Raw genomic sequence first — 24,874 nt, 5'->3', positions numbered from 1 at the left:
GACGTGTGGCCTCTGGTGGCCTTTGCCTCTCCTTCCCCGGAGGGTCCACGACCTCGTGAGCCTTTTCTCCCGACACAGTTGCCCACCGTTCACTTGCCCGAGTTCAGGTTGCCGTCCTGGTCAAGGCCCTCATGGGCATCTGCTGGGACACGTCGCCACGGCCTCAACAACAGACGTTTATTCTCCCGGTTCAGACACCAGGAGTCCCGAAAACTGTGTGACACCAGGAGTGAGCAGGGCCACGCTGTGCTCCCTGGAAGGCCCGAGGGAGAATCTGGTCCTGCCTCTTCCCGCTCCTGGTGGCGTGGCTGCTGGTGTTCCTCCGCTTGTGGCCACATCACTGCAGTCTTGGCCTCCCTGGTCCCCTGGGCCTCCTCGGTGTGGCTGAGGTCTCTCTCTGTCTCCCTTACAAGGACACGTGATGACACTTAGGGCCCACCTGGTTCATCCAGGCTGATCCCCCAGCCCGAGGTCTTCAGCTCCGTCCCGTTCTAGAAAGTCCCTCTTGCTAAGGAAGGCACCCGGTCACAGGTCCTGGGGATTAGGACGCAGACCTCTTCAGGAGCCGTTGTTCAGCCAGCCACAGAGCTGCCGGAAGACAGAAACCCTCCACCCCAGGTCAGCCACCGAGGACACCTCGTAGTAAGGACCCAGGGGCATGTCTGAGAGCCCCTGGGGGCCTCGTGACATGGCACTGAGAATGTGGAGCCTGCCATGTGCTCTGGACATACTCCTCTCTTGGGTCCACCTCGTTGCCCACCTGCCTCCTGCTGCTGGGCTCCTGGGGCTCATGCTTGGGGTTCCAGACGCCAGTAGAAACAGACAAGCTTTCTCTGCAGGAGAGGGAATTGAATTGGTTCAGCATAGGTCAGATGTCCAGGTGGCTATGGCCTGTGCACAGTCGGGCTGGGGAGGGTGGTCCCCGCGGTCCACAGGATGCTGCCGAGGGCCCACCCCAGTGGGTAGTGGGCCGCACCGGACAAAAGCTGTGGACCTGGCTGACTCCAAAGCATGCCTAGGGCAGCCCAGAGGCCCGCCAGCAGTCAGGGTGACTTTGTGCCCACTTCCCCGATCTGTCTGTGTCACTCAATACCGTCGCATACCCTTGACCTCACTTCCTGTCCAAGTCCTAGGGCAGACCTCACCCGAGCCCCCAAGTACTTAGAGTCCATCTTTGCAGCAGCCCAGCACCTGGGTGAATGCTGGCAGCCTGCAGATGTCCGTGGATTGAGCACAGAGGGCTTCCAAGGGTGAGGCCCAGCCTGTCTTTCTGAGTGTGTCACCTGCCCTGTCCATTTCCCCCTGGGGGCCCCTGCCTCCTCAGTGGGCACCAGGAAGCCCATGGAGCCAGTCACTAGGTCCACAAGGGAAGCTTTTCCGGATGGGTGTTATAAAGCCCAAGGCAAACAAGACAGAACAGAGAAGGGAATGTGCTGGCTTCTGCTGCCAGGAAGATGGCATGGTGGCAGCTCAGGTTCCAGGCTCCACCTGCAGCGCTGGGAAACCTTGTCCATGTTGCCTCTCCCGCTCCACGTGGTCAGCTTTCCCTTGATGCAAGTGGGCGTCTTATGTTGGGCTGAGTTGGGCACTGGCCCCAGGTAGCTCTGGGAGTCCCTTAGAGGGGAGGGAGACCTCTTGTGTCCTCATGTCCTGTGTCCAGACCCAGGGGAGAGCCCCGGCCCAGTATGGGCCACATGGCCACCAGGCCAGCCACCAAGGCCACGGTGGTAGAAATAGCGTCCGTGCAGGCCTGGGCCACCTGCCCTGCCAGTGGGTGTTGGGGGTGGGGGTGCTGTCCCCAGGGGTGGGGCAGAGCTGGGAAGAGAAGGCAGGGGAGGGGCAGACAGCAGACAGCCATCGGCCTGCTCAGACCCCCGTCTCGCTCATCGGTCGTCACTGTCACCAGTGCTGAGGGCAGCTCACTCGGGGAATGTGCTGGCTTGCGCCATTTGGTGTCATCACTTATTAATCAGCTGGAAAGGGGAGGTGGCTCCAGTGTCCTTGGCAAGACCACTGCTGTTGACGTCCTGTTTGGAGAGCTCCAGCTGCGCCAGAGAGCCCCGCGGACGGGGCGGTCCAGAGCTCGCACCTGCTCCCTCCCAGCTTCCACATGCCCTGCGATGCTTTTTTTTTTTTTTTTTTAAGAAAATTAACATCTAATTCAGATCCCATAAAAACCACACTTTTAAAGGTGGACAGCTCCGTGGTTTTTAGTGTAGTTACGGTATTGTGCAGCTGTCACCACGATCTAATTCCAGAGCGTTTCTGGCTCTAGAAAAAGCCCCATGTCTGCTAGCAGGCAGCCCCCCGCAGCCCCTCCCTCAGCCCGCCTCTGGATTTGCCTGCTCTGGACATTTCACGTAAGTGGAATCGGAATCTCACCACGTCATTCTCATCCCCACTTTTCGTGTGAACTCGAGAAGGAAGAAGGCCCAGTGGCGCGTCTGCGCCTTTCACGGGGAATGAGTCTGGCCGTGGCTGTGTGAAGTGCCCTTAGAGAGGCCAGCACCAGATCGAGTCTCCCTTCTGGAAAAACTCCAAGTCGAGAGAGGATCGGAGAGGGGCTCGCGAATTCTGTGATCCATCGTTAGCCCACAGCGCATCCGTGGCTGTCAGGGGACGTCCTGCCAGCTGCTGCAGGGTTGCACGTGGTGAATGTGCCACGCCATTCCCCACCTCGTTGCATGGCCAGGGGGCACCAAGGCTTCCAGACAGAGTCATCCTCCTTCGGCTGTTAACCTTATGCCAAAAACACTACCGGTTGGAGGATAACCAGTCTTTTATTTGCCACTAAGGACATGACCACACCTTCAACATTAAGATACGTCCCAATCACAGAATGCAGGAATGTGAAAAGTTGCAGTTTACTAGTGAAGCTCGCAGGCCTCTCTCCAAGCTGACATAGTCCAGGCATTGTGTTAAGTGCATTGTATTTCTTACCTCATTTAATCTGCACAGAACCCCCATTGGGCAGCTATTCTCATGGGTAGCGGTAGAGTAGGTCAGTGGTTCCCAGTCAGGCGTGTCTGCTCCGCCCCCCAGGGAGTGACCCGCCCTGATGGCAGCAGAGGGGCTGGGACGCTGGACTGGACACCCTCCTCCCACTTCCTGTCCCACAGTTGCTCCTACTCTGATCCCAGGTTCACTCTGGGCCCGTGCAAAACCCTGTAACAGCAAACAGCCCGCCGAGGGTGGTAGGTCACCGGTGGCCCTTTGGTGCTGCCCTGCGCGCTGTTTCTTCAGTAACTTAGGCCCAGCCATTCAGCACCAACAGCTCAGGAGTGGGAGACGCCGTCCCTATCGCTGAGCTCCAGATACCGGGGCCACCACAGCTTTTCTGGGGAGGAGCAGGAGCAGCTGGGCCATCTCCCCATCCTGGGCAAGGTTACCCCTCTGGCTTCCCTCTGTCCCCCCGCAGGGATGCCGTACGGCAGCCGAGAGAACTCCCTCCTCTACTCTGAGATCCCCAGGAAGGTGCGGAAGGAGGCTCTGCTGCTCCTGTCCTGGAAGCAGATGCTGGATCACTTCCAGGTGAGCTGGGCGCCAGGCTGCACGGGAGCCGCCCCGCACCCTCCTGCCCCACGTGTGCCCAGGCCCTGGAGACCAGGCCTCTGATAGGAGCTCTTATCAGATGCATCTCCTCCTTCTAAACGCCTCGCCAAAGACGTGGCACTAACTTGGGCTGACGCCTTTTTATAGAGACTGTCACTGGGAGGAGATGGCAGCGAGGCACCAGAGTGCCCTTTGGCTTATTTGTGACAGTGCCAGGGTGGTGGGTGGGGAGGCGGGTGACACCCTCTGAGCTCCTCCGTGCCGGTGCTGAGCGCCGTCCTCTGCCTGCCCCTTAGCCCCTGCCGGGCAGCTCGTGCTCACACGGCGTCCTTCGTGGGGTAGTTTCGCTTTGGGCTCTGCTTTTTAAAGACACACTTCTTGTCATTAACAGCCCTCATCCCTTTGCACCTCCACGTGTAATTCGTGGGCAAGGCCAAGCCCAGAGACGGGGCTCCAAGGGAGGAAGCCCTGGGTGAGCCCTGGAAACCCGCCAGGGCCCGCTGGGCACCCGCACGGCCAGCAGGTCTGGGACTCCTCTGCCCTTTCTGCCTAGCACAGCTCTGCTCACTGGAAAGTTCTCCTTGGCATGCACCAAACTCAGATGGTCAGATTCCTCCCACGAATGCCCAGGGTGCCCAGCTGCTGATGCGCCCCTGTCCCCATGTCCCCAGGCCACGCCCCACCACGGGGTCTACTCTCGGGAAGAGGAGCTCCTGCGGGAGCGAAAACGCCTGGGAGTCTTCGGCATCACGTCCTACGACTTCCACAGTGAGAGCGGCCTCTTCCTCTTTCAGGCCAGCAACAGCCTGTTCCACTGCTGGGACGGGGGCAAGAACGGCTTCATGGTGAGCCCCAGTCCCTGGCAGGTGGCCGGGCAGCCATTTGGCCTTCTGCCCCCCTGAGCCGGGCTCCTCTGTCCCCAGGTGTCCCCCATGAAGCCATTGGAAATCAAAACACAGTGTTCTGGGCCCCGCATGGACCCCAAGATCTGCCCCGCCGACCCCACCTTCTTCTCGTTCATCAACAACAGCGACCTGTGGGTAGCCAACATTGAGACGGGCGAGGAGCGGCGGCTGACCTTCTGTCACAGAGGTGAGGCTGGGCAGAGAGGGACATGCAGGACTCGGTCGGCTGGGGTCCAGGCCAGCACACCCTGCAGACTGCAGTCAGAGCCGCCTGCCCAGCTTCTAGAAAGGCCCCCGCCCCCACGCCACTGCCCCCAACAGCCAGGCCCCTCCCCAGGCCCTGCTCCCGTGGGTCACCCTCCCGTGCAGCCCTCCCCTGGCCTCGCCAAGTCCAGCCACCTGGACTGTGGTCAGTCTCTGCTTTATTGGCCTGGCCTCCCCACCAGGCGATTGTTCAGCCCCCCTGCTCGTCGGGCCCCTCCCACCCAGCTCTCCTGTCCCTCACCATCAGGTCAAGCTCAGCTAGGCCTGCTCCCAAATCTTGCCCTCACACCCCTGCCAGCTGGAAGCGACTGCCCTTCTGCAGATGTCTGCAGCGTCTGTGCGCTGTGGTCTCATGTCACGGATCCCTGGTCCCACATGGATCCCCCAGATCCCTGCCATACAGCCCTGGGTTCCCCTCTAAACCCAAGCTTCAGAGCCCAGGGCAGCTTGGATGCTGGCCACGTCCAGAGACATTTGTAGTTGTCACAGCTGAGTGAGGGCACTCCTGGCACCGAGGGGGTAGGGACAGGGGTGCTGCTCAACAGCCCAGAGTGCCCGGGATGGTCCCACCGAGAGTGTTCCAGCCCCACACGTCCACAGCACCAGGGGAGAAACCTCCTGTCGGCTCGGCGTCTCACTGCTCGTGTGGCTCTCTCCCCGTCCAGGCTTACCCAATGTCCTCGATGACCCCAGGTCTGCTGGCGTGGCCACCTTTGTCATCCAGGAAGAATTCGACCGCTTCACTGGCTACTGGTGGTGTCCCACAGCCTCCTGGGAGGGTAGGTCCCTTTCCGCTGTTAGAAGCCACCTCCGCGCATGCCGCTTTTATTAACAGCGCCCATCCACCTGCTCTTCTGCTCTTCTCACTTAAACCTCCACGGCCTTTCTGTCACATCAGCACCTCAGTCCCTGTGAGCCGCTATGACAAATGCCACGACTGGAGCGGGGGGCAGGGAGTGCGTATAAACAGCGGACACTCACTCCTTGTGGATCTGGAGGCTGTTAGGCCAAGGTCAAGGCGCCACCAGCTTCGGGGTCTGGTGAGGGCTGCTTCCTGGCTCACAGACAGCACCTTCTCACTGTGTCCTCATGTGGAGGAAGGGGCTGGGGGCCTTCTGGGGTCTCTGTTGTAAGGGCACTGATCCCATTCAGGAGGGCCCCACCCTCAGGGCTTAATCCTGTCCCAAAGGCCCGCCTCCCAGGACCATCGGGATGCGGTGGGAGTGCGTTCATTCAGTCTGCTGCGGTCAGCGCAGGGGGGCTTTGCAAGGCCGCAGCCGCCCCAGGCGTGGATGTGCCACGGTTTACTGAAACCGGTTCCGTGTTCCTGGTTGTCCCTGGTTCATGGTTTGGTTTTGCTTCACGTTATGAGCAATACTGCGGCCAATGTCTTTGGACACATGTCCCGACCTTCTGGAGCTTGTCGGTGGCGCGTTACCAGGGGTGACTCTGCCCCTAGGGGACACTGGGTCCTGTCTGGGGACGTTGGTGGTTGTTAAGCCTCGGGGCTCCCAGCAGACAGTGGGTGAGGATATGCCCCAGTGCCCAGGACAAGCCCAGTGTCAGCAGTGCTGAGGACCCCAGAGCTGCCATAGGGAAGAGTCCCAGCTGTGAGACAGCTGAGGTGAAGCTAAGTCCGGATGGATTTTGCCAACAATTATGAGAGAAGCCAGGTCAGTGGGCCCTTTTGTATTCCTGTTATTCTGCCCCAGCAGAACAGAGGGATCTTACCCACCCCGTATTCAGTCAAGCAGATCGCACCTCCGAGAGTTGGGGCAGTTGTTTCCTGGTGCACGAGTAGCGTCAGACCCTCTGCCCCTAGACCAGCAGTGGCCCTGAGGTTGCCTTGTTCTCAGTCGCCCCAGCTCGGGGCCTGGCTGGTGTCCCCGCCCCGGGGCTCATCCCCAGACCCCTGTGTTTCAGCAGAGCACGTGGCCGGGACAGCCGAGCATCCAGGGTGCTGGGCGCTGGCCGTCCACCATCAGAGCCACATGCCGCCCGTCTGCTGTCGCTGTTGCCTTTACATCTACCCACCTTTTCCTTGAATCGACTTTAAAAAAAGACTTTATAGTCCTACTGTAGATAGCAGCTAGGCGTTAAAATCCTGTGATACGAAGAGCTGGCTCTTGGGAAGAGGAGTCGCTGCCAGCGTTAGGTGGCCTGTGAGGCCTGCTGGTGGCACCGAGCCCTAGCCAGGGTGGGCAGTTTCCTGCCTCCGGATGGGTAGAGGGCAGCATGTGCCCCCGGGCCACGTCCCGGGGCGGGGTCGGGGGGCCCCAGACTGGGAATGTGCTACCTTGGTCAGGTCATTCAGCCTGCGGCCCCCTGGGGGCCTGAAGCACCTGACCACGCCACACTGGTCTATAAAGTCCTTAAAATGAAGGTCTCTCCCCTTCGGCGCTGCGGACATTGGGGCTGTGTCCCCTTGGGGCTGTCCTGGGCACCATGGGGGCGCTGAGCAGCATCCCTGGCCCTACCCACTCAATGTGTCACCCAAGCTGTGACAACCACAGATGTCCCCTGGGGTCACAGAGTGGATCCTGGTGGAAATCCACTGGCCTAGATGACCTCAAAGGACCTTACTTTGTTGAGAGTGGCCCTGAAGCCCCTTTGGGGAAGACCCCAAATACTGCAGCCCAAGGGAGTCTTATTCCTCCTGGGGTGACCTTGTCCTCAGACCCCAGGCCTTGGGGCCACCTCCCGGCTGCCTTGCACAGAGCAGTGGCTTTTCTGAGACCGAGGTAACCGAGGGCTTCTTACTGGCCGACAAACTGAAGGCCCCCAGGGTCCTCCATGCCCGGGGACAGATGCAGAAGCCCCAGGCACTGAGTGTGAGCAGCAGGCCCGCTGTGCTGGGACAGGTGGCCTCAGGCCCCTGAGCCACTCCAGCCCTGCACCCAAGGCTAGTGGGGGGCGGGCTGGCCTGCGGGCTGACTGGGGTGTGGCACGGGCTGGAGGTGTGAGTGGTCCTGCCCTAGGGAGGCTTAGGACAGAGTGGGAGTACTCCCAGCGGCTGAGGAAGGAGAGGCCACGGGCTCCATCTCTGTGACGTTAATGCAACCAGTCAGTCACCGGCTTCTCCGACAGCTTCTAACTTGATGCTGCTTCTTAAGCCAGACCCTGTGCGCCGACCGGCTCTGGCCGTCAGAACAAAGGCCCACAGGCCGGCAACTTAAACACAGATGTCTCACAGGCCCGGGGGGCTTAAACAGAGACAGGTATTTTCTCCCAGCCCTGGAGGCTGGAAGCCCAGGGTCAGGGTGCCGGCAGGGGTGGCTTCTGAGGCCTGTCTCTTGGCGTGGAGATCTGTCTTCTCCCTGCGTCCTCACCTGCTCTGTCCTTCGTGTGTGTCTGTGTCCTAACCTCCCCTTACATGGGTCCTTTTGGCTCAGGGACCATCCTAGTGACCACATTTTAACCTCATCACCTCTTTAAAGGCCCTGTCTCCACTTGCAGTTACTTCTTGAGGCCCCAGGGTTGGGGTTTCAAGGCCCCAAGAGGAGACGTGATGGCGTGAGGTCTAGTAAGGGCCCAGCCAGCATCGCACCCCAGGCCTCATGCTCTTGTCTGGGCCCAGCAGTGGTAGAGCAGGGCCCTGGTGTGTGGGCAGGGTTGGGATGGCAGTGGGGCTGCCCGGCACCCTCAGCGGTTTGCCCTGCCCCTCCCAGGTGCGGAAGGCCACAAGACACTTCGAGTCCTCTACGAGGAAGTCGATGAGTCGGAGGTCGAAGTCATTCATGTGCCCTCTCCTGCACTGGAAGAAAGGAAGACGGACTCCTACAGATACCCCAGGACAGGTGAGGGCCTGGAACGGGAGAGGGCCCGGGGTGGCTGAGGGCATCTGGGCAATGGTCAGACCCAAGTTTGCCTGTTTCTTAAGAGAAGCCAAGAATCCAGTGTCACCTGAGAATCTCCCAATTCTTAAAACGTCCCTCAGATTATTTAAAAACACATAGTAAGCTACGCAAAATATACCCGCAGGCCAGATTCAGTCTGTCTATGGTCTCCATGGAAGCATACAAAATAATCATTCTTACTAACCATCAGTGAGCACCTACTATGTGCCGTGTGAGGTCGGGCCTCCTGACGGTTCCTCTAGTTCCTGGCTTAGGTGGAAAGACTCAGACAAACCAAGGCTCAGACACGGCTCTGCCTGGGTGCCAGTGAGGGCCAGAGTTGAGACTGTGATTGAACTGAGCCTGACCCATACCCCACCTCTGCAAGCAGGCCTGGGTTGTCCCAGCCGAATAACCTATGCCTCCCAACAGCCCAGGACCCGGCTGTGTCTCTGGGGCCCGTGCCACCTTTCTGTGTCATCAGTGGTTTTATTGTGGGTGCCTTCGCAGCTAGCTCTCAAGCTCTCCAAAGGCAGAGAGGTGTCTTTGTCGAGTTTGTGTCACCCCCCTAATCCTCAGCTAGCACAGGGTCTGGCCTCTGTTCTTAAATCATGAAGCTTGTCACATCACTGTCGGGAACAAGGTCTAGGCCCAAAGTCAGAAGTCCTGCCTGGGGGACTTTGTGCCCAAACCAGAAAGGGTGGGAACCCACAGGGAGACCTTGGACACCCGGCTCCTTCCTCCCTGTACCACCCTTCATCTGTGTCACCTTTCTGAAGGTGCCGCCCTGCAGCCTCTGCCCTGACACCCGCCAGGCTCACCTTGCTTTCTCTGCAGGCAGCAAGAATCCCAAGATCACCTTGAAACTGGCCGAGTTCCAGACCGACAGTCAAGGCAAGGTAAGAGGGGCCAGGGCCCTCGGGAAAAGCTTCTTCACGAGGAGTTGGGGGACCAGGCTGTGTGTTGAGAGACTGGTAGACAGTGGGCTGGCATCAGCAGGGCCCCAAGGTGGGCACCGGTCACACTGATCGGAGCAGGCAGCTGGAGGATACAGGCTGGGGCAGCTCATGTGTGGGACGTGCCCAAGGCCCTGCCCGCCTCTCTCCCAGTGGTCCTCATGGGGGAAGCCAAGCCAGCCCTGTTTAGCCTCACACAAGCTTCAGCATCCAGAAGCTGGCTTGCCCATGGCCACCTGTCTCTGCAGTGACAACCTGACCAGAACCCTCAGTTCCCAGCCGGCTGGGTGTTGTAACAAAGCAGTGTAGACCAGAGAGGGGGGCTTCAACAACGGGCTTTATCGTCTCCCAGTTCAGGGGGCTGGAAGGCCAGTGTCAAGGTGTCAGCAGGGCTGGTTCCTTCCGAGGCTGTGAGGGAGCATTGTCCCATGCCCTCCCTTGGCTTGCAGATGGCCACCACCTTCCGTGTCTGTCACAAGACATTCTCTGCCTGGGTGCGCCTGTGTCCACATTTCCCCTATCACAGGGACACCAGTCCTGTTGGATTGGGGCCACCAAAGTATGATCTCGTCTTAACTGATTACATCTGCCACTACCCTGTGTCCAAAGAAGGCCCTGCTCTGAGGTTCCAGGAGTTAAGACTCCAGGGTGCAGATTTGGGGGGCACGGCGTCCCTCTCCCGGTGGCCAGCTCCTCCCAGCAGCATGTGGTCAGGCTGCAGTGTGACTGGGTCCGTGGTCTCTTCTCTCTAGATCGTCTCGACCCAAGAGAAGGAGCTGGTACAGCCCTTCGGTGTGCTCTTCCCGAAGGTGGAATACCTCGCCAGGGCCGGGTGGACCCGGGACGGCAGATAGTGAGTGTCCCCATCGCAGTTGGGGGGCGGGGGGCGAGGGGGAGCATTCCTCTTCACCTTTCAGCCCTCTGCCCATGCCAAGGACAAGCACGCCTGAACCAGAGCCCCCACACCGCCGCCCATGGGCTGAACAATACTTGATCACATGTGGAAACGATACAAAGTCCACATTGGATGTCCATAACTAAAACTTCATTGGCACACGGCCACACTCATTCATTTACTGACTGCCTGCAGCTGCTTTCGCACTGTTGGCAGGGTTGACCAGTTGCCAAAGAGACTGTGTGACCCACAAACCTGAACTATTTACTTCCCAGCCCCTTTGTAGGAAAATGTGCTTCCGCCCCCCTCCCAAACGCTGCCAGGTCCCTGTCCTAACTGGCAACCTGGACAGAGGCTGAGGGCCTTTGGCGGGCCGTGGCCTCTCGCCAGACTCTCACATACCTGCGATGCTATTCTGATTTGGTGGTTCTCTGTGGATATTCCATTTTGCCGCTCGTACTGACAGGTCACCATTTAAATACATTCAGGTTTTCAAAAAATTGCCTATTTGTGGCAAAATATGAGGTATAGCATGGTATATGTGGGCTGAGGATTTGGCAGAAGTTGTAAACGTTTGCCAAGTGCCGCTCTAAGACTTAATGGCATGAGAGGTGTCCAGAACAGTTACAGTGTTCTGTCATCTTTCCGTGTCCCCCGGAGTGCATGTGCCAGCCAGGAAACCTTTGTGGGCTGCAGGGTTACTTGGTCAAGTGTTGGCAAAATGGGCACAGTTCTGATTTACACACCACTTTGAAGGGGGGCTCACGCGTCACCCGGCTTCCCTCTCGTCCTGCCGCTCAGTGCCTGGGCCATGTTCCTGGACCGGCCCCAGCAGCGGCTCCAGCTCATCCTCCTCCCGCCGGCCCTGTTCATCCCCATCACTGAGCGCGAGGAGCAGCGGATGGCCTTTGCCAGAGCGGTGCCCAGGAATGTCCAGCCGCACATGGTGTACGAGGAGGTCACCGACGTGTGGATCAATGTAAGGGCGGGGGGGGGCGGCTGCGTCCCACCTGGGCCGCCGGGCCAGCATCGGGCGCGAGAGTCCGCGGGAGGCTGGATGTACCTCCCCATCAGCCCAGCCGTCCGCCAGGGCCTCACCTTCCTCGGGGGGGCGAGGCCACCTTCTCACGGCCTCTCCTCTCCTGCCTGGACAGGTCCATGACATCTTCTACCCCTTCCCCCAGTCAGAGGGGGAGGACGAGCTCTGCTTCCTCCGAGCCAACGAGTGCAGGACCGGCTTCTGCCACTTGTACAAGGTCACCGCTGTTTTAAAGGCCCACGGCTATGACTGGAGCGAGCCCTTCACTCCCCAGGAAGGTGAGCGGAGCCTGACTCACCACCAACCATTGCTCACCCGTCAGCCGTCTAGTTCCATGCGCCGTTTGTCCACTGATCCTGCCTGTGACCCAGCCGCCCCACCTGGGAGGGGTGGCAGAGCAGGAAGCCAGGCTTTCCACACATCATTCCCCGTCCAGCAGGGGTTATTGTAGCCAGCTGTTCGTTCACTCAGCCACCAGTGTTTATTGAGTGCCTACTAGGTGCCAGGTCCTCCTCACACCAGGGCTTGGCAAACTATAGCCACAGGTCAAATCCAGCCCCCCTGTCTGTTTTTCTACATCAACTTTTATTGGCGCACAGTCATGCCCATTCGTCTGTGGGTTGCCTGCAGCTGTTTTCATGCCATGGCCAGCAGAGCTGAGTAGCATGGCAGAAACTGTATGTCTCACAAAGACAAAAATATTTGCTCTCTGGCCCTTTATAGGAAAGGTTGCCAACGCCAGCTCTGGATGCCAGGAGTATGATTGTAAAATGAGAACAGGAAGAATGCCTGGTCTTGTGGAATGCCAGTGGAGGAGGTGGGCAGGAAAACAAAACCAGAGATGCTGTCTTGGGGCAGATGAGCATAGCGGAGGAAATGCTGCAAGGCAGTGGAGAGAGAGGGGCCATCTTTGTAGAATGGGAGGTCAGGCGGACGTCTCTGGGTCATGTGCATGGAGCAGAGACCTGGAGGAGGCGGCAGAGGCAGCCACACAGCACTCCAGGCCAGGGGGAAGCCCATGCAGAGGCCCTGGGGCAGGACTGGGCCTGAGTTTTTGGCGGGACAGCTAGGGGCCCGTGCGACTGCAGCAGAGCAAGTAAGGGATGCAGGGGATGGCACCTGGCAGGTTGTGCAGAGCCTGTGGGCTCTGGAGAGGTCTCGAGCTTTTCCCATTGATCTGAGCTTAGTTTAAAAGGACTCCCCAGGTCGCTGCACAGAGCACAGCCTGAGGTGAAGGAGAGGTGACAAGGACGAGTCACAGCAGCTGGCTGGGCTGACCCAGGTGGGTCAGATCCTGGGTGGAGCGGGGGTGAGTACGGTGTGCTGGCAGGTTGGCTGCCGAATCTGAAAGAGGAAAGGCCGGGACACCTGGAAGCTTTTGGAGGTCTGGTCTGAGCAGCAGACTCCGAGAGGGACAGTTTCAGGAGGGGAAAACCCAGGGTTTGGGCTCGAACATGTTCAGGTGGAAGCGGCCCGCTAGTGGAAATGCCGCTTGGGTAGGTTTGCATGCCCGGAGTTCCAGGCAGCAGAGTAGATTCACGATGGGCTCATGGGCATCCTCACCAGATGGCGTCTCGGCAGAGGACCAAGCGCCAAGGGGCTGAGCCTGGGGAGGGAAGCTGTGCAGTCTAGGAGCCATGCCAGGGCTCTTTAAGCTTGGAACAGTGTCTGTCCCTCTTGGCACAGGTGCCATTAGGGTTGAGTTATTCTCTGAGGTGGGGCCATCCTGGGCACTCTGGGGTGCTGAACAGCATCTCTGGCCCCCACCCCGCAGTGCCAGAGGCACCCCAGTTGTGACAACCACAGATGTTCCCTGACATGGCCCAGTGCTTCCCCACAGTTTGAGACAAAGCCCACTAACAGGCCTGAGGCAGCCGCCAGCACAGACCAGAGACCCTGAGAGGGTGGAGTCCGGGGCCCCTGGGTGTCAGGACCAGGCGAAGCCCATGCGATGAGGGGTCGAGGAAGACGGGGGCCTCGGAGCAGCTGCTGTCACCGGCGCTTCACAGGGCCGTCTCAGGCTGGCCGAGCCATCTCCACGGTGTTCTTGGCCCACTGGCATCTCGCTGTCTGTGTGTCTGTTGACTTCGCCGCTGCTACCTAATATTGTGAGGTTTCATTGAGAAATCCTCTCTGCTGCTTCTTGAGATGGAATGGCCGAGCTACCTTTGGCCTGCTGGTTGCTGGGCAGGACTTGCATCAGGTACCTGTCAGGGGCCTCCTGCCTTTGAGGTGGGCGCGCGTGGTTTCCCATCTGCCCTGCGTGGGCCCCACCTCACACTTCCTGTCCTCGGCTCACACCGGCGGGAGAGCCATCCAGCAGCCGAGATGCCAAGGCCCTGTCACTCAGGTCAGAAGGAATGAGTTCCTCAAAGGCAGCCTCGGGGTGTCCCGGTGAGGTGGGAGGGAGGTTGGGGCCTGGAGGCACTGGCAGGCGAGCATGTTCGGGGGACACAGTGGCCTTCACAGCTGAGGGTCCTGCAAGAGAGACTGGGCAGGTGCGGTTTGGGGGCCCTCTGGGCCCTGAGAAGCATGGCTTGAATCCAGAAGTCCAATGAGACTTGGAAGCAAGAGTGAATGGGACTGAGGTCCCTCACCAGGGCTGACCCTTGGCTGGGCCTGGGGGGCCTCACAGGGAGCAGGGCAGGGCTGGCCTGGGACACAGGCGTAGGCCAACCAATGGCAAGTGGTGGGGGCCATCCCAAGACGGGGGCAGTGTGCAGTTCACCCCCACCCTCCGCCTCCTTAGGCCCGACAGAGAAAGGGCATCATAGAGATTTGGGTGAGCAGAAAATCGGTTGTGTCCAGCCTCTGTGAGTGAGGGACACAGGGGAGCATCCCTCCCTCCCAGGTCTTATTGTGGCAAACCGCTCGGCCCAAATCTCTGCTCTGGGAGTTGTGGCCTACCCACCCTCTGTCTGCGTACGGGACATCTGTCTCTCTGTAGATATAAGTTCTCAATAGTTTGCTCTCGACCCAAAAGAACATGAAAGAAACTCGAGCCATCGGTCATAATCCACCTTAAATTTCAAATGTGTACCCGGTAAAAATTCAAAAGCGAGATCCACCCAAAAAACCCACCGCCGTAAAAACTCAGCTGAGCCATTGCTCAGCTCAAGGGTTCTGACCCAGATCTGGTTCTCCGGCATCCCAGCGGGTCCCGAGAGATCCCCGGTCCAGGGCCTGGGGACTACACAGCGTTCTAAAACCGAGAGCTTCTGACGAAAATGAAGATTGTTGGATCTTCTTAGGAACGTCCACGTGCTGGGGACCCTGCACGTGGCCCCTTTGTCCAGTGTTGCCAAGCCTGCCCACCACCACAGCAGCCAGGGCCCCCCCCTTCACAGCTTTCCCTTTTCTTACTTGCAGGTGAATTTAAGTGTCCCATCAAGGAGGAGATCGCCCTGACAAGCGGGGAATGGGAGGTCCTGGCCAGGCACGGCTCCAAGGTACCAGAAGCTCCTCGCAGCCCTGCCCGCCAGCCCCGCAGCACACTCTATGTTCAGATGCAACGCATGCATGCACGCCACCCGCCCTGTGTGCTCCCGGGACCCCCTCCCTCCTGCCGTGCTGCGCTCAGCCCCCTCCGGGGCTCTGGCACACTCAGGGGCACAAGGGCCTTGGTTTGACCAACTGGAGACACCGGGGTCACTAAGCAGGGGCTGTTCCGTGGCCCCGTCGATTGGATCCTGGTGGGAGGGCCATGGTCTGCTCTCAGCACCCCTTGGTCTTTTAGTTACCCTCCTTCTGGTCTATGAGACCCCCTCTCCCCGGAGAGCAGTTTGAGGGACACTTCTGCCTACTGTGGAATTGTCCCCAGGCTTCTGACCAGGGCCCACCCAACGCCTGCCCCAGGAGGTTCAAGAGCAAAGGCCACAGCCTCAGACACAAGAGGCATGCCTTCTACTCGTCCCCACACAAACCGTTGTAAAACGTGGCAAGACTTTGCCTGACCATAGTGGCTTCGCCGGGGTCCAATTCTGCAAATTCTTCTAACCCTCCTGCATCCCTACCTCACACAAGCATAAGTGTCTCGCGGACCACAGACAGGCGTTAGAGGCATTAGCACCTGCATGCTTACCGCACCTGCGTGCACTCCTCCTGCCATGGGACATCATGAGTGACACACCCTGAGTGAGTGAGTGAGCAGTGGGGACACTGGGTCAGGGTTCTGTAGGTAATGGCACTGATTACAGTGTAACCACACCTGACGGAACTCCCTGCCCCTGCCCTGGAAAGATGTCACTACAGATTGTTGGGAAAGAATCAAGTTGCAAGACAACGTATCCTGGTCCCAATTCTGTCTGGTTTCACACTCAGCTCTTTGTGCTGAGGTGAGGAGGTCGGAGGTCAGGCACCAGAAGGTTAAAGAGCAGTTGCCTGCTCATTCGCCCCGCTGTGCTTGAGTCTTCTGGAGGTACCCTCTACCCCCCACCGGAGCTCCCAGCCAAGCTCTGGCCCCCACCAACCTGGATGCTAACACTCAAGTTTCCCCGTCTGTAAAATGGGACCATCTGATAGCTCTGATCCCCTAATCTTTACACCAGAGCTGATCCCCGTCAGCACAGCTGACATTCAGACCTGGCTCATTTTCTGGGGGGGCCATTCTGGGCCCAGGGGAGCCTTGAGCAGCCTCCCTGGCCCCTACCCCTTAATGCCAGAAGCACCCATTAGTGTGACAACCACAGATGTCCCCTGACAGGCAGGGCCACCCCAGGGCAAGGACTCTGCCTTAAAGTAACTTGAAACCCTCAGCGTGACGTCTGACACACACACAAGCCCGAGTTACTGCCTCTCCATCTCTGTGAATGTTTCAGCATCTGAACCATCTCATCTTTTTACCCAGAAGCTAAAAAAAAAAAAAGCAACCATAGCATTTTAAACATTAAAAAAGGAGAAAGAGTGGCTTATAACAGGAGGCCATGTGCCCCTCTGCCTTCCAGCTGGTCTGCGCTGGCAGAGGGGGCTGCCCTGCCCTGCCCGGCCTGTCTGGGGGCCTCCGGGGGTCACTTCCTTTCCTGCCGGTCCTCGTGACAAAACTGGCCCCAAAACTCCATGTGGTTGGGGTTTTCCAAGGACATCCTCTATTTCTAGGAAACCCCCGTTTATTTTAAATGTGAGGAAGTGACGAACCACATCAGCGTTTGTTGTACAAACTGATTTGGTCTAGAAAAGACTAAATTCGAAATCCCTCTGATCGTCACCCCCCCAGCCCCTGCAGCCTCACCTCCTCCTCAGAGGAGACGCCTGGCGGGAAGTCACCATAGATCTTTCCTGTTTGCACACATCTCCACAGGACATACAGAGCATCATTGTTTGAGGGGGTGATTTGTACGGTTTGTTTGTTTTTTTAAAGAAAATATATTTTTTTGTGGCTGCAAAAATTCTGCCATTATGATAGAACCCATCTGTCTGTCTGGGAGTTCAAATTGTTCCCTGTTTTCTTAAGAATACTCTGAGCATCTTTGTCCCTCCATTCTGGGTTTGGCTCTTGGGCAGAGTCCTCAGGAACAGTTCCCAGGGTGTAACTGCCGGTCAGAGGACGCGCCCTTTTTAAGCACTTGGCCCAGGGTGGCCCCGGGAAGGCAGCGGCCATTCCCCAGGGTCTGGCTCTTTCCTGCTCCTCCTGAGGGCACCCTCAGCACAGTCTGCTGGGGGTTCACCTGGGAAACAGGCGGTACAGGGAGTTGGCACGTCTTCACCCCAAGCCCCTGGGTCAGAGCAGTGGGCTACCCGACCAGGGACCAGGGCAGGGGTGGGTGGGCCCTGGACCCAGGACGGCCTGCCCCTCAACCTCCGGCCTGCGCCCTGCCCCTGCTCTGCGCACACCCCGAAGGAGCTGTCCAGGGTCAGCATTCTGATTCCATGTCCTGCCAGAGGACCTGGGGTTCCCCAGCTAGGTTGGGGGCTGGTCCTGCCACCCCAGGTCCAAGAAACATCTCTCTCCCAGAGGGTGCTTCTCCAGCCAATGGACTAAGAAAGGGAACGAGCCCCCTGTACCCCGAACTCTGGACCCTCCCCATGGGGGTAGGAGGAGGGGCCTGGTCCCTCTGCTGGGTGTCAGCACCCCCTACCAGCCTCCATGGAAAGGGAGGCTCGGGAAGCCCTGGGCTGCGTCACAAGGAGCCCCTGTGCCCCTGCAGATCTGGGTCAACGAGGAGACGAAGCTCGTGTACTTCCAGGGCACCAAGGACACGCCCCTGGAGCACCACCTCTATGTGGCCAGCTACGAGTCGGTGGGCGAGATTGTGCGCCTTACCACCCCCGGCTTCTCCCACAGCTGCTCCATGAGCCAGGTGGGCACTTCCCTGTGCACCCGATGGCACCATCCCCGCACCTACCCTTAGCCTCTCAGAACATTGTAGAATGTCAGGCAGCGGCCATGCACAGGGCTACTCCCAGTTCAGGGCAAGCATTTGGTAGCAATCTGCTGCCTGTGGAACCAGCAAGTTGAGCAGGCTCTGGCATCGGAAGGATCTGTTCTGACCAGGCCTGTCAGTTACCACCTGGGGGTCCCTGGCCAGGGCAGATTACCCTCAGCCTTGGTTTGCTTATCTGCACAAAGGGGGTGATGGGAACAGCACCCACCTCACGTGGGTAGACGAGTTCTGGAGTTTAAACAGTGAGCCCACAGCATAAAGGCAGCAAGTGGTGGGTGAGGGTGGGCAGGGAGGCACTGCAGCATCGCTCAGCACCCTGTCCCCCCCCCCAGAACTTCGACATGTTCATCAGCCACTACAGCAGCGTGGGCACGCCGCCCTGCGTGCACGTCTACAAGCTGAGTGGCCCCGACGACGACCCTCTGCACAAGCAGCCCCACTTCTGGGCCAGCATGATGGAGGCAGCCAGTGAGTAGCCCCACATCCCCTGGGGCCCTGGCCAAGTCCCTTCTTGCTGGGCGCCTCACTTTGCCTGATGGTAAAATGAAGTGTTAAGTAACACCAGTGAGAGGGGCCATCCTGGTGGGTGCAAGGCCACACAACCCAAGAGTGCATCCTTGAGCCATGACCACTGGCCCCGCTGTCCTATGTGCCCTGCCAGCCGGGACGGCCTGATTCCTGCAGGGCAGTTAAGGGCTGCACACCCCAGAGCAGAGACTCACACTCAGCTCTTTGTGCTGAGGCGAGGAGGTCGGAGGTCAGGCACCAGAAGGTTAAAGAGCAGTTGCCTGCTCATTCGCCCCGCTGTGCTTGAGTCTTGCTGGAGGTACCCCCTACCCCCCACCGGAGCTCCTAGCCAAGCTCTGCCCCCCACCAACCTGGATGCTAACACTCAAGTTTCCCCGTCTGTAAAATGGGACCATCTGATAGCTCTGATCCCCTAATCTTTACACCAGAGCTGATCCCCGTCAGCACATCACAGGAGCCGAGTCCGCCAGACATGGGGTCCCTGTGTGGGGCAACCACATGCGCAGGGGCAGCCGTCCAAGGGCACCTGCACAGAGCAGATATTTCGAAGCCTTTGTGGCAGGAGCCAGGGTTGGCCATGAGGGGGGCCTCAGGGAACAGGAGGCAGCTGGTCAGTTTGCCCAGGACCCTGGAGGGTGGCCAGGACTCTGCTCTGGTGGCCCCAGGTTCCAATTCTGGCTGCAGAACTATAGGCCACTGTTTTCCTGAAACTCTTCATCTACGCAATGGTACAGTGGCGGTGCGTAAGAAGAAAGCCAGATGTTCACACAGGGCCTGGCACACGAGAGTCACTCACTGCCGTAGACGCCCTTCCCCAGTCCCAGATCTGCCACGCGCGAGATGCCCAGGGCATTCTAGGAAGTAAGAATCCCTTGGGTTTGTCAGGTGTCCTTTGGGCTAGAAAGCATCTTGTTAGATTGTCGCCCTCTCTGGAATCTAAGTAGATGATTCCACCCGACAGCTCAGTCTGTGACTCTCCACACGTTACCACATGGGGCAGGACAGAGCAGGAACTCTGGCCCTGGCTTTACAGGGGAGGAAACTGGGAAAGAGTGGATCCTGCCAGGCCCCAGGCACCGCAAGGGGATGCAGCCATGGGAACTCGATTGTCCTGACACTCAGCCCAGGGCTGTGGGCAGGTGGACTAGGGCACCACCGCCCCGAACTCCCATCTTGCCATGCTTGTAGACTTCATTTATGTGCTGTGTGTGGGCACATTAGGACCACACAGCTAAGCCATGTAGCTATGAAACAAATCACCAATGTCTCTTCAGCCCGTAAAGCCAAAAATACTCTCTGGCCCTTTACTGAAAGCATTTGCCGACCCCCAACCTACATGACTACGTGTAGGTTGCTTTCCTTCTCAATCAGCTTACCCTATTCACCTAAATAAACCTGTCTTAAAGAAAGACTTCGCCCCACTATCATGATTAGAAAACCAGTGCCGATTTGCACAAGTAAAGGCATGAAAATCAGAAGCAGACCATAAAATTGGCTGTTAATCACAACCCAGACACCCTGTCGCTTCCACAGATGAGCTCCAGCAAGTGTCAGGGGCCTGCCGGACACAGTTCCGGACAGACCAGGGCCAGGCCGCCCCGCTCACAGGCTCCAGAGTCACAGCCAGCCCTTGGATTCTGGTTTAAACCACGGGGAGCACAGAGGACGGGGTGCCTTCTGTCCACGCTCTGCGGCTCAGGACCAGGCAGTAGGGTGTGGGTATTGGCCGGGAGTGGGCCCCGCTTGGAGCCATATGCACTCCGGCCCAAGCAGTCACGCCACTCTGTCTCTGCAGGCTGCCCCCCTGATTATGTGCCCCCGGAAATCTTCCACTTCCATACACGGTCAGATGTGCAGCTCTACGGCATGATCTACAAGCCTCACGCAGTGCAACCTGGGAAAAAGCATCCCACTGTCCTCTTTGTGTATGGAGGCCCCCAGGTGGGTACCAGCCCTGCTCCCCACGGCCTTCCCTCCATGCCAGTCCTTGCGCACCAGCCAGGCCAGGAGAAGAGTCAGTGCAAGAGGGCCCCCTGGCCACCTCCCAGTGCCCACCCCATCCCCACTGACCCCACAGGCTCCTTGGGAGCCCCACTCCACTGCTAAATCTCTGCACACCCCGCCCTTCCGTATGGCCTACCTCCCCTTCCACCAAGGATGCTCCCTTATCCCTCTGGGAAGCTCCTCTTGACCCCCGTGTGTGCTTCTGGGTTCCCTGTCCAGCAGTGATCCGCTTTCACCCCTGGTCACCAGCTTAGGAACAGCGGTAGCCATGAGCCCTGGGCCCAGCGCTGTGAGAAGGGGACAGGACAGGGCCAAGCAGGCCGACTGGCAGGTGGGTCTGTCCAAGAGAGCAATTCTTGCCTGGGGGTGTTCTGTCCCCCAGGTCACACTCAGCCATATCTGGGGACATTTGTAGTTGTCATAACGGGTGAGGGATGCTCCCAGCATCCAGTGGGTGTGTACCAGGGATGCTGTCAACACCCCAACAGTGCCTGGGACTGCGCCCTACAGAAAGATGAGGCCCTGAAGACCAGTAGTGCCAAAGCAAGGACCTGGTGTACGTGAGGTTACTCAGAGGCCGTGGCTGCCCACACCAACCTGCCTTCCTCCCCCACTGGCTTCTGAGTGCCGTTCAGGGATAACTGGCAGGTGGAGTCGAGGCAGGACGTGGCTGCAGACATCAGGGAGTCACTCCAGGAAGGGCCTGGAGCAAAGGCCCCCACTGCGAAGGGGACCTGCTTGGGGCCCTGTTCTCTAGCACACCCCAAGCCCAAGGCCAGGTGCCGAGAGGGCCCCCCACCTGACCTTTCACCCCTCCACATCCAGAACCCTTACGGGGCCATCCATACATAGCCTTCCAACAAAGCACAGGCACCCTGAGTAGGCTACAAGTCCCCTGCCTTGTCACATGGCATCGGCCTGTCTAGCCCAGCCCGGCCGGCCTCTCGTGCCGGGTGTCACACCACACCCAGAGTACCATGTTCTCGCCTCGCCGTCCCCTACAGGTACAGCTGGTGAATAACTCCTTCAAAGGAATCAAGTATTTGCGGCTTAACACGTTGGCGTCCCTGGGCTACGCTGTGGTCGTGATTGATGGCAGGGGCTCATGTCAGCGGGGGCTTCAGTTCGAAGGGGCCCTAAAAAACCAAATGGTAACATCTCTCCCCAGTTCCTCTGGTCCTTTCCAGTGCGGTGAAGGGAGACCTGGGGTTTGGGGTGGCCCTGAGCCACCTCCCTCAAGGGCAGTCCTGGCCAGGATGCCAGAGGCACAAGTCGGGGAGCCTTTTGGAACAAGGGGCATGTCCACTTTGCTGCTCAGCTCTGAGCTGCACCTCATGGGGAGACAGGTATACAGACATCCCGCCTCGTGCTGAGACCCAGATGCACCCAGATATATCTGTAAGGCCTGACCAGCAGGAAGTCCCAACAGCTGGGCCACAAGGACTGGTGGCTGTAAAAATGGTGCAGTGATGGTGGTGGTGGTGATGGTGATTGTAGTGGTGGTGACAGTGGTGATGGTGACGGTGGTAGTGGTGATTGTAGTGGTGGTGATGGTAGTGGTGGTGGTGTGGTGGTGACGGTGGTGGTGGTGATGGTGATGGTGACGGTGGTGGTGTGGTGACGGTGGTGGTGATGTGGTGGTGACGGTGGTGGTGGTGGTGATGACACTAGCTGTCCCTTTAAGCCTTAGCATGTGCCAGGCTTCTGAAGGCAGGACACGCACCATCTCGTGTCATCGTCACATCCACTATAAAGTGGATCCTATTCTTGTTAACATTCTCATTTGAGGGGTGGGAAAAGTGAGGGTCCAGAGACAGGACAGGACTTTCCCAGAGTCAGCGAGGGGCAGGGGAGGGCTGGTGGTGGGCCTGGCTGCCCACCCGCCACCCTAGAGAGCAGGTTTGAATGGGGCCTGCAGAGAGGAGTGGCTTCCAGAGAGCTGGGTGTGAGCCGGGCAGAAGGCTCCCCACCGGTGACAGGGGTGGGACAGCAGGGTGCACGCCTGGAAGAAGGCCACTGAGAGGTGCCCGGCCTCGTCCCTCAGGGCCAGGTGGAGATCGAGGACCAGGTGGAGGGCCTGCAGTTCGTGGCCGAGAAGTACGGCTTCGTGGACCTGAGCCGAGTCGCCATCCACGGGTGGTCCTACGGGGGCTTCCTCTCGCTCATGGGGCTGATCCACAAGCCTCACGTGTTCAAGGTGGGCCCCGCCCCCACCCCGCCCTCCTGTCTCCGGCGTCCGCCCATGCCCCTCGGAGCCCGCCCCCCGGGGAGGCGTCTCGGCAGGGGCCCTGCCACGTGGCTGTTTCTCCCCGCAGCCGCCCCACGGGGCCGAGCCCCCCTCCTCATTGCCCGCCACTGCTGACCCCAGGATGGCATCCTCCGGCTGCACAAAACCCCGCCGGCAGCTCTCTGTGGGAGGCTGAGCCTGGGACCCCGGCCTCGGATGGGCAGAGGTGGGGCATGGTGTGAAGAGCGTCGGGGGAGGGGCCCCCAGGCCGGCGGCAGTCAGGGCACCGCGGGGCGGCGATGAGGAGGAGGAGGCCGGAAGGCAGTGGGACCAGGGAGGGGCCGAGCCTGGCCTGAACGTGCTGTTCGGCCCACCTCCCCTCCCTTGACAGTGCACAGTCCCGGGGGCGCACGGTCTGAGGGCCCTCCCCTGCCAGCCCCCGTGCGTGCATGCCTACTCCTCACGTCCTCGGGGGGGACCTGGGACAACCGGCCGAGTGTGGGCTCCGGGGCCCTGACCCGCGTGTGTCTCTCTCTTCCTCTCTCTGTCTCCACTGTGTCCACCGTGGCCTTCAGGTGGCCATCGCGGGTGCCCCAGTCACAGTCTGGATGGCCTATGACACAGGGTACACGGAGCGCTACATGGACATCCCAGAGAACAACCAGCTTGGCTACGAAGCGGGTTCTGCGGCTCTGCATGTGGAGAAGCTGCCCAACGAGTAAGGTCCCCCTGCCCTGGCCTTCTAAGTCGCCAAGGCCCCCGTGTTTCTGCTGCCACCCCTACTGGCTCTGCCACCGCCCTGTCCGGGATGCCCCCCACGGTCTTCCTGCGGCTTCAGGCTGGGCTCCCGGGTCTTCTGCACCTCCCTTCTCACCGCCCCTCACGCCACGGGTGCCGTCGGAGGCAGGGGGCCCCTGGCCCTGCCATGGGGCCCTCAGTCAGTCGACCCTGAGCGGCCTGTCTGTGGGATTTGACAGTGTGGTTCAGGACACGGGTCCGTACGGTTGTACCCTCAGGGCCTTTAACTCAGATGTCCCCTGTCACCCTTTTGGCATTTGCTTCTTTCTCTGATTAAAAAAAAGGAGTGTTTCCGCTGTCTGGTGTGGCGCCCGCCAGAGGCCCTGCTGCTGGTGCTGGGTTCTTGTCGCAGGCTGTCCCCACCTGGGCCCCTCCCCACGAGGCTGCTCTCTTTGCTCCGGGGTTGGTCTGGGCTCCCCAGGGATGCCAGCATGCAGCCGAGCTCCGAACCCCCCGGTCTGGTCCTGTGCCACCTGATACTCAGCCCACATCCTCTCTCGGCCACTGAAATTTAAGTCTATATCACACTCACCAGAATAATAAATCCGTCGAGGTAGACACAGGTGGGTGGTTGCTAGGGGAGGGGGAGTAACTGCCAGCAGACAGGTTTGCTTTGGACTGATGGGAATGTTCTGGAAGCAGATGGGGGTGATGGTTCCACAACACTGTGAATGCCCCAGATGCCCCTGAATTGTTTATTTAAAAAGGAGTTCGTTTTAGGTTATGTGAATTTCACCTGGATTTTGTTTTTAGAGAATCAAATTTTTTAAAAATATGGTTCCTCACCCACACTGGCCACATTTCAATGGCTCAGGAGCCACATGTGATGGTGGTGGTAGTGGCGGAACCTCACTGGGCAAGGGCAGGTCTAGAACATTCCGTCATCCCTGAGTGCCAGGGCGGCACTGCTCTAGAAGCTTTCCTGTAGCTCAGGGCGTTCCATGCACAACTGCACACACACCCCTCTCTGCCCCTTGCCTGGAAGGACGCGCCAGGCATGCCCCTCTTTTGCTTCCGTCAGCCTCTGGTGCTGATCTGCTGCTTCCGCCGTCCCTGGGGTGGGGGCGGGGCGGGGCGCAAGCCCTGGCTGACCCCCAGGGGCAGCAGAGGAGGGTCCCGCCTCAGACCAACCTTGTTTTCCAGGCCCAACCGCCTGCTCATCCTGCACGGCTTCCTGGATGAGAACGTGCACTTTTTCCACACAAACTTCCTCGTCTCCCAACTGATCCGAGCAGGAAAACCTTACCACCTCCAGGTGGGTGGCCCCTGGATGCTTTGGGCCTCTCCCCAGGAGCCAGCCGGGTGGGCAGCAGCGGGGTGTGGCAGAGTCACCGGCTACCAGGCTTGCCACCCGAGGCCAAGCCTCCCTGGGCCCTCTGTGGCTCACCCACCATTGCCGTCCTGCACGCCCACTTGGACCCCCTGTGCCCTTCTGGGTCCCTGCTGCCCTCGGTGCTGGGAACACCAGGGGACAGGGCCAGACCCGCCCC

The 24,874-nt window shown here is 59.3% G+C and overlaps 1 protein-coding gene across 7 annotated transcripts in view; it reads left to right on the top strand.

Annotated features, from left to right (window-relative positions):
* DPP9 (dipeptidyl peptidase 9) overlaps positions 1-24,874 on the top strand; it is a 36,254-nt gene that overhangs the window by 8,416 nt on the left and 2,964 nt on the right. For 5 of the 7 annotated variants that reach the window (XM_073220478.1, XM_073220477.1, XM_073220475.1 and 2 more), the window contains 17 exons: positions 3,419-3,531; positions 4,224-4,397; positions 4,476-4,644; positions 5,387-5,500; positions 8,390-8,518; positions 9,395-9,456; positions 10,266-10,366; positions 11,210-11,387; positions 11,563-11,725; positions 14,817-14,896; positions 17,591-17,743; positions 18,160-18,295; positions 20,151-20,296; positions 21,364-21,510; positions 22,404-22,556; positions 23,162-23,304; positions 24,528-24,639. In XM_073220478.1, the coding sequence (XP_073076579.1) occupies positions 3,419-3,531; positions 4,224-4,397; positions 4,476-4,644; positions 5,387-5,500; positions 8,390-8,518; positions 9,395-9,456; positions 10,266-10,366; positions 11,210-11,387; positions 11,563-11,725; positions 14,817-14,896; positions 17,591-17,743; positions 18,160-18,295; positions 20,151-20,296; positions 21,364-21,510; positions 22,404-22,556; positions 23,162-23,304; positions 24,528-24,639 (2,273 nt within the window). Of the gene's footprint in view, positions 1-3,418; positions 3,532-4,223; positions 4,398-4,475; positions 4,645-5,386; positions 5,501-8,389; positions 8,519-9,394; positions 9,457-10,265; positions 10,368-11,209; positions 11,388-11,562; positions 11,726-14,816; positions 14,897-17,590; positions 17,744-18,159; positions 18,296-20,150; positions 20,297-21,363; positions 21,511-22,403; positions 22,557-22,674; positions 22,813-23,161; positions 23,305-24,527; positions 24,640-24,874 lie in introns of those variants that run through there. The other 2 variants (XM_073220479.1, XM_073220481.1) reach the window with 2 other exon arrangements.

The sequence above is a fragment of the Manis javanica genome, chromosome 13, assembly GCF_040802235.1.
Source record: "Manis javanica isolate MJ-LG chromosome 13, MJ_LKY, whole genome shotgun sequence".
Taxonomy (NCBI): domain Eukaryota; kingdom Metazoa; phylum Chordata; class Mammalia; order Pholidota; family Manidae; genus Manis; species Manis javanica.
This window is presented reverse-complemented; position numbering and strand designations above follow the sequence as displayed.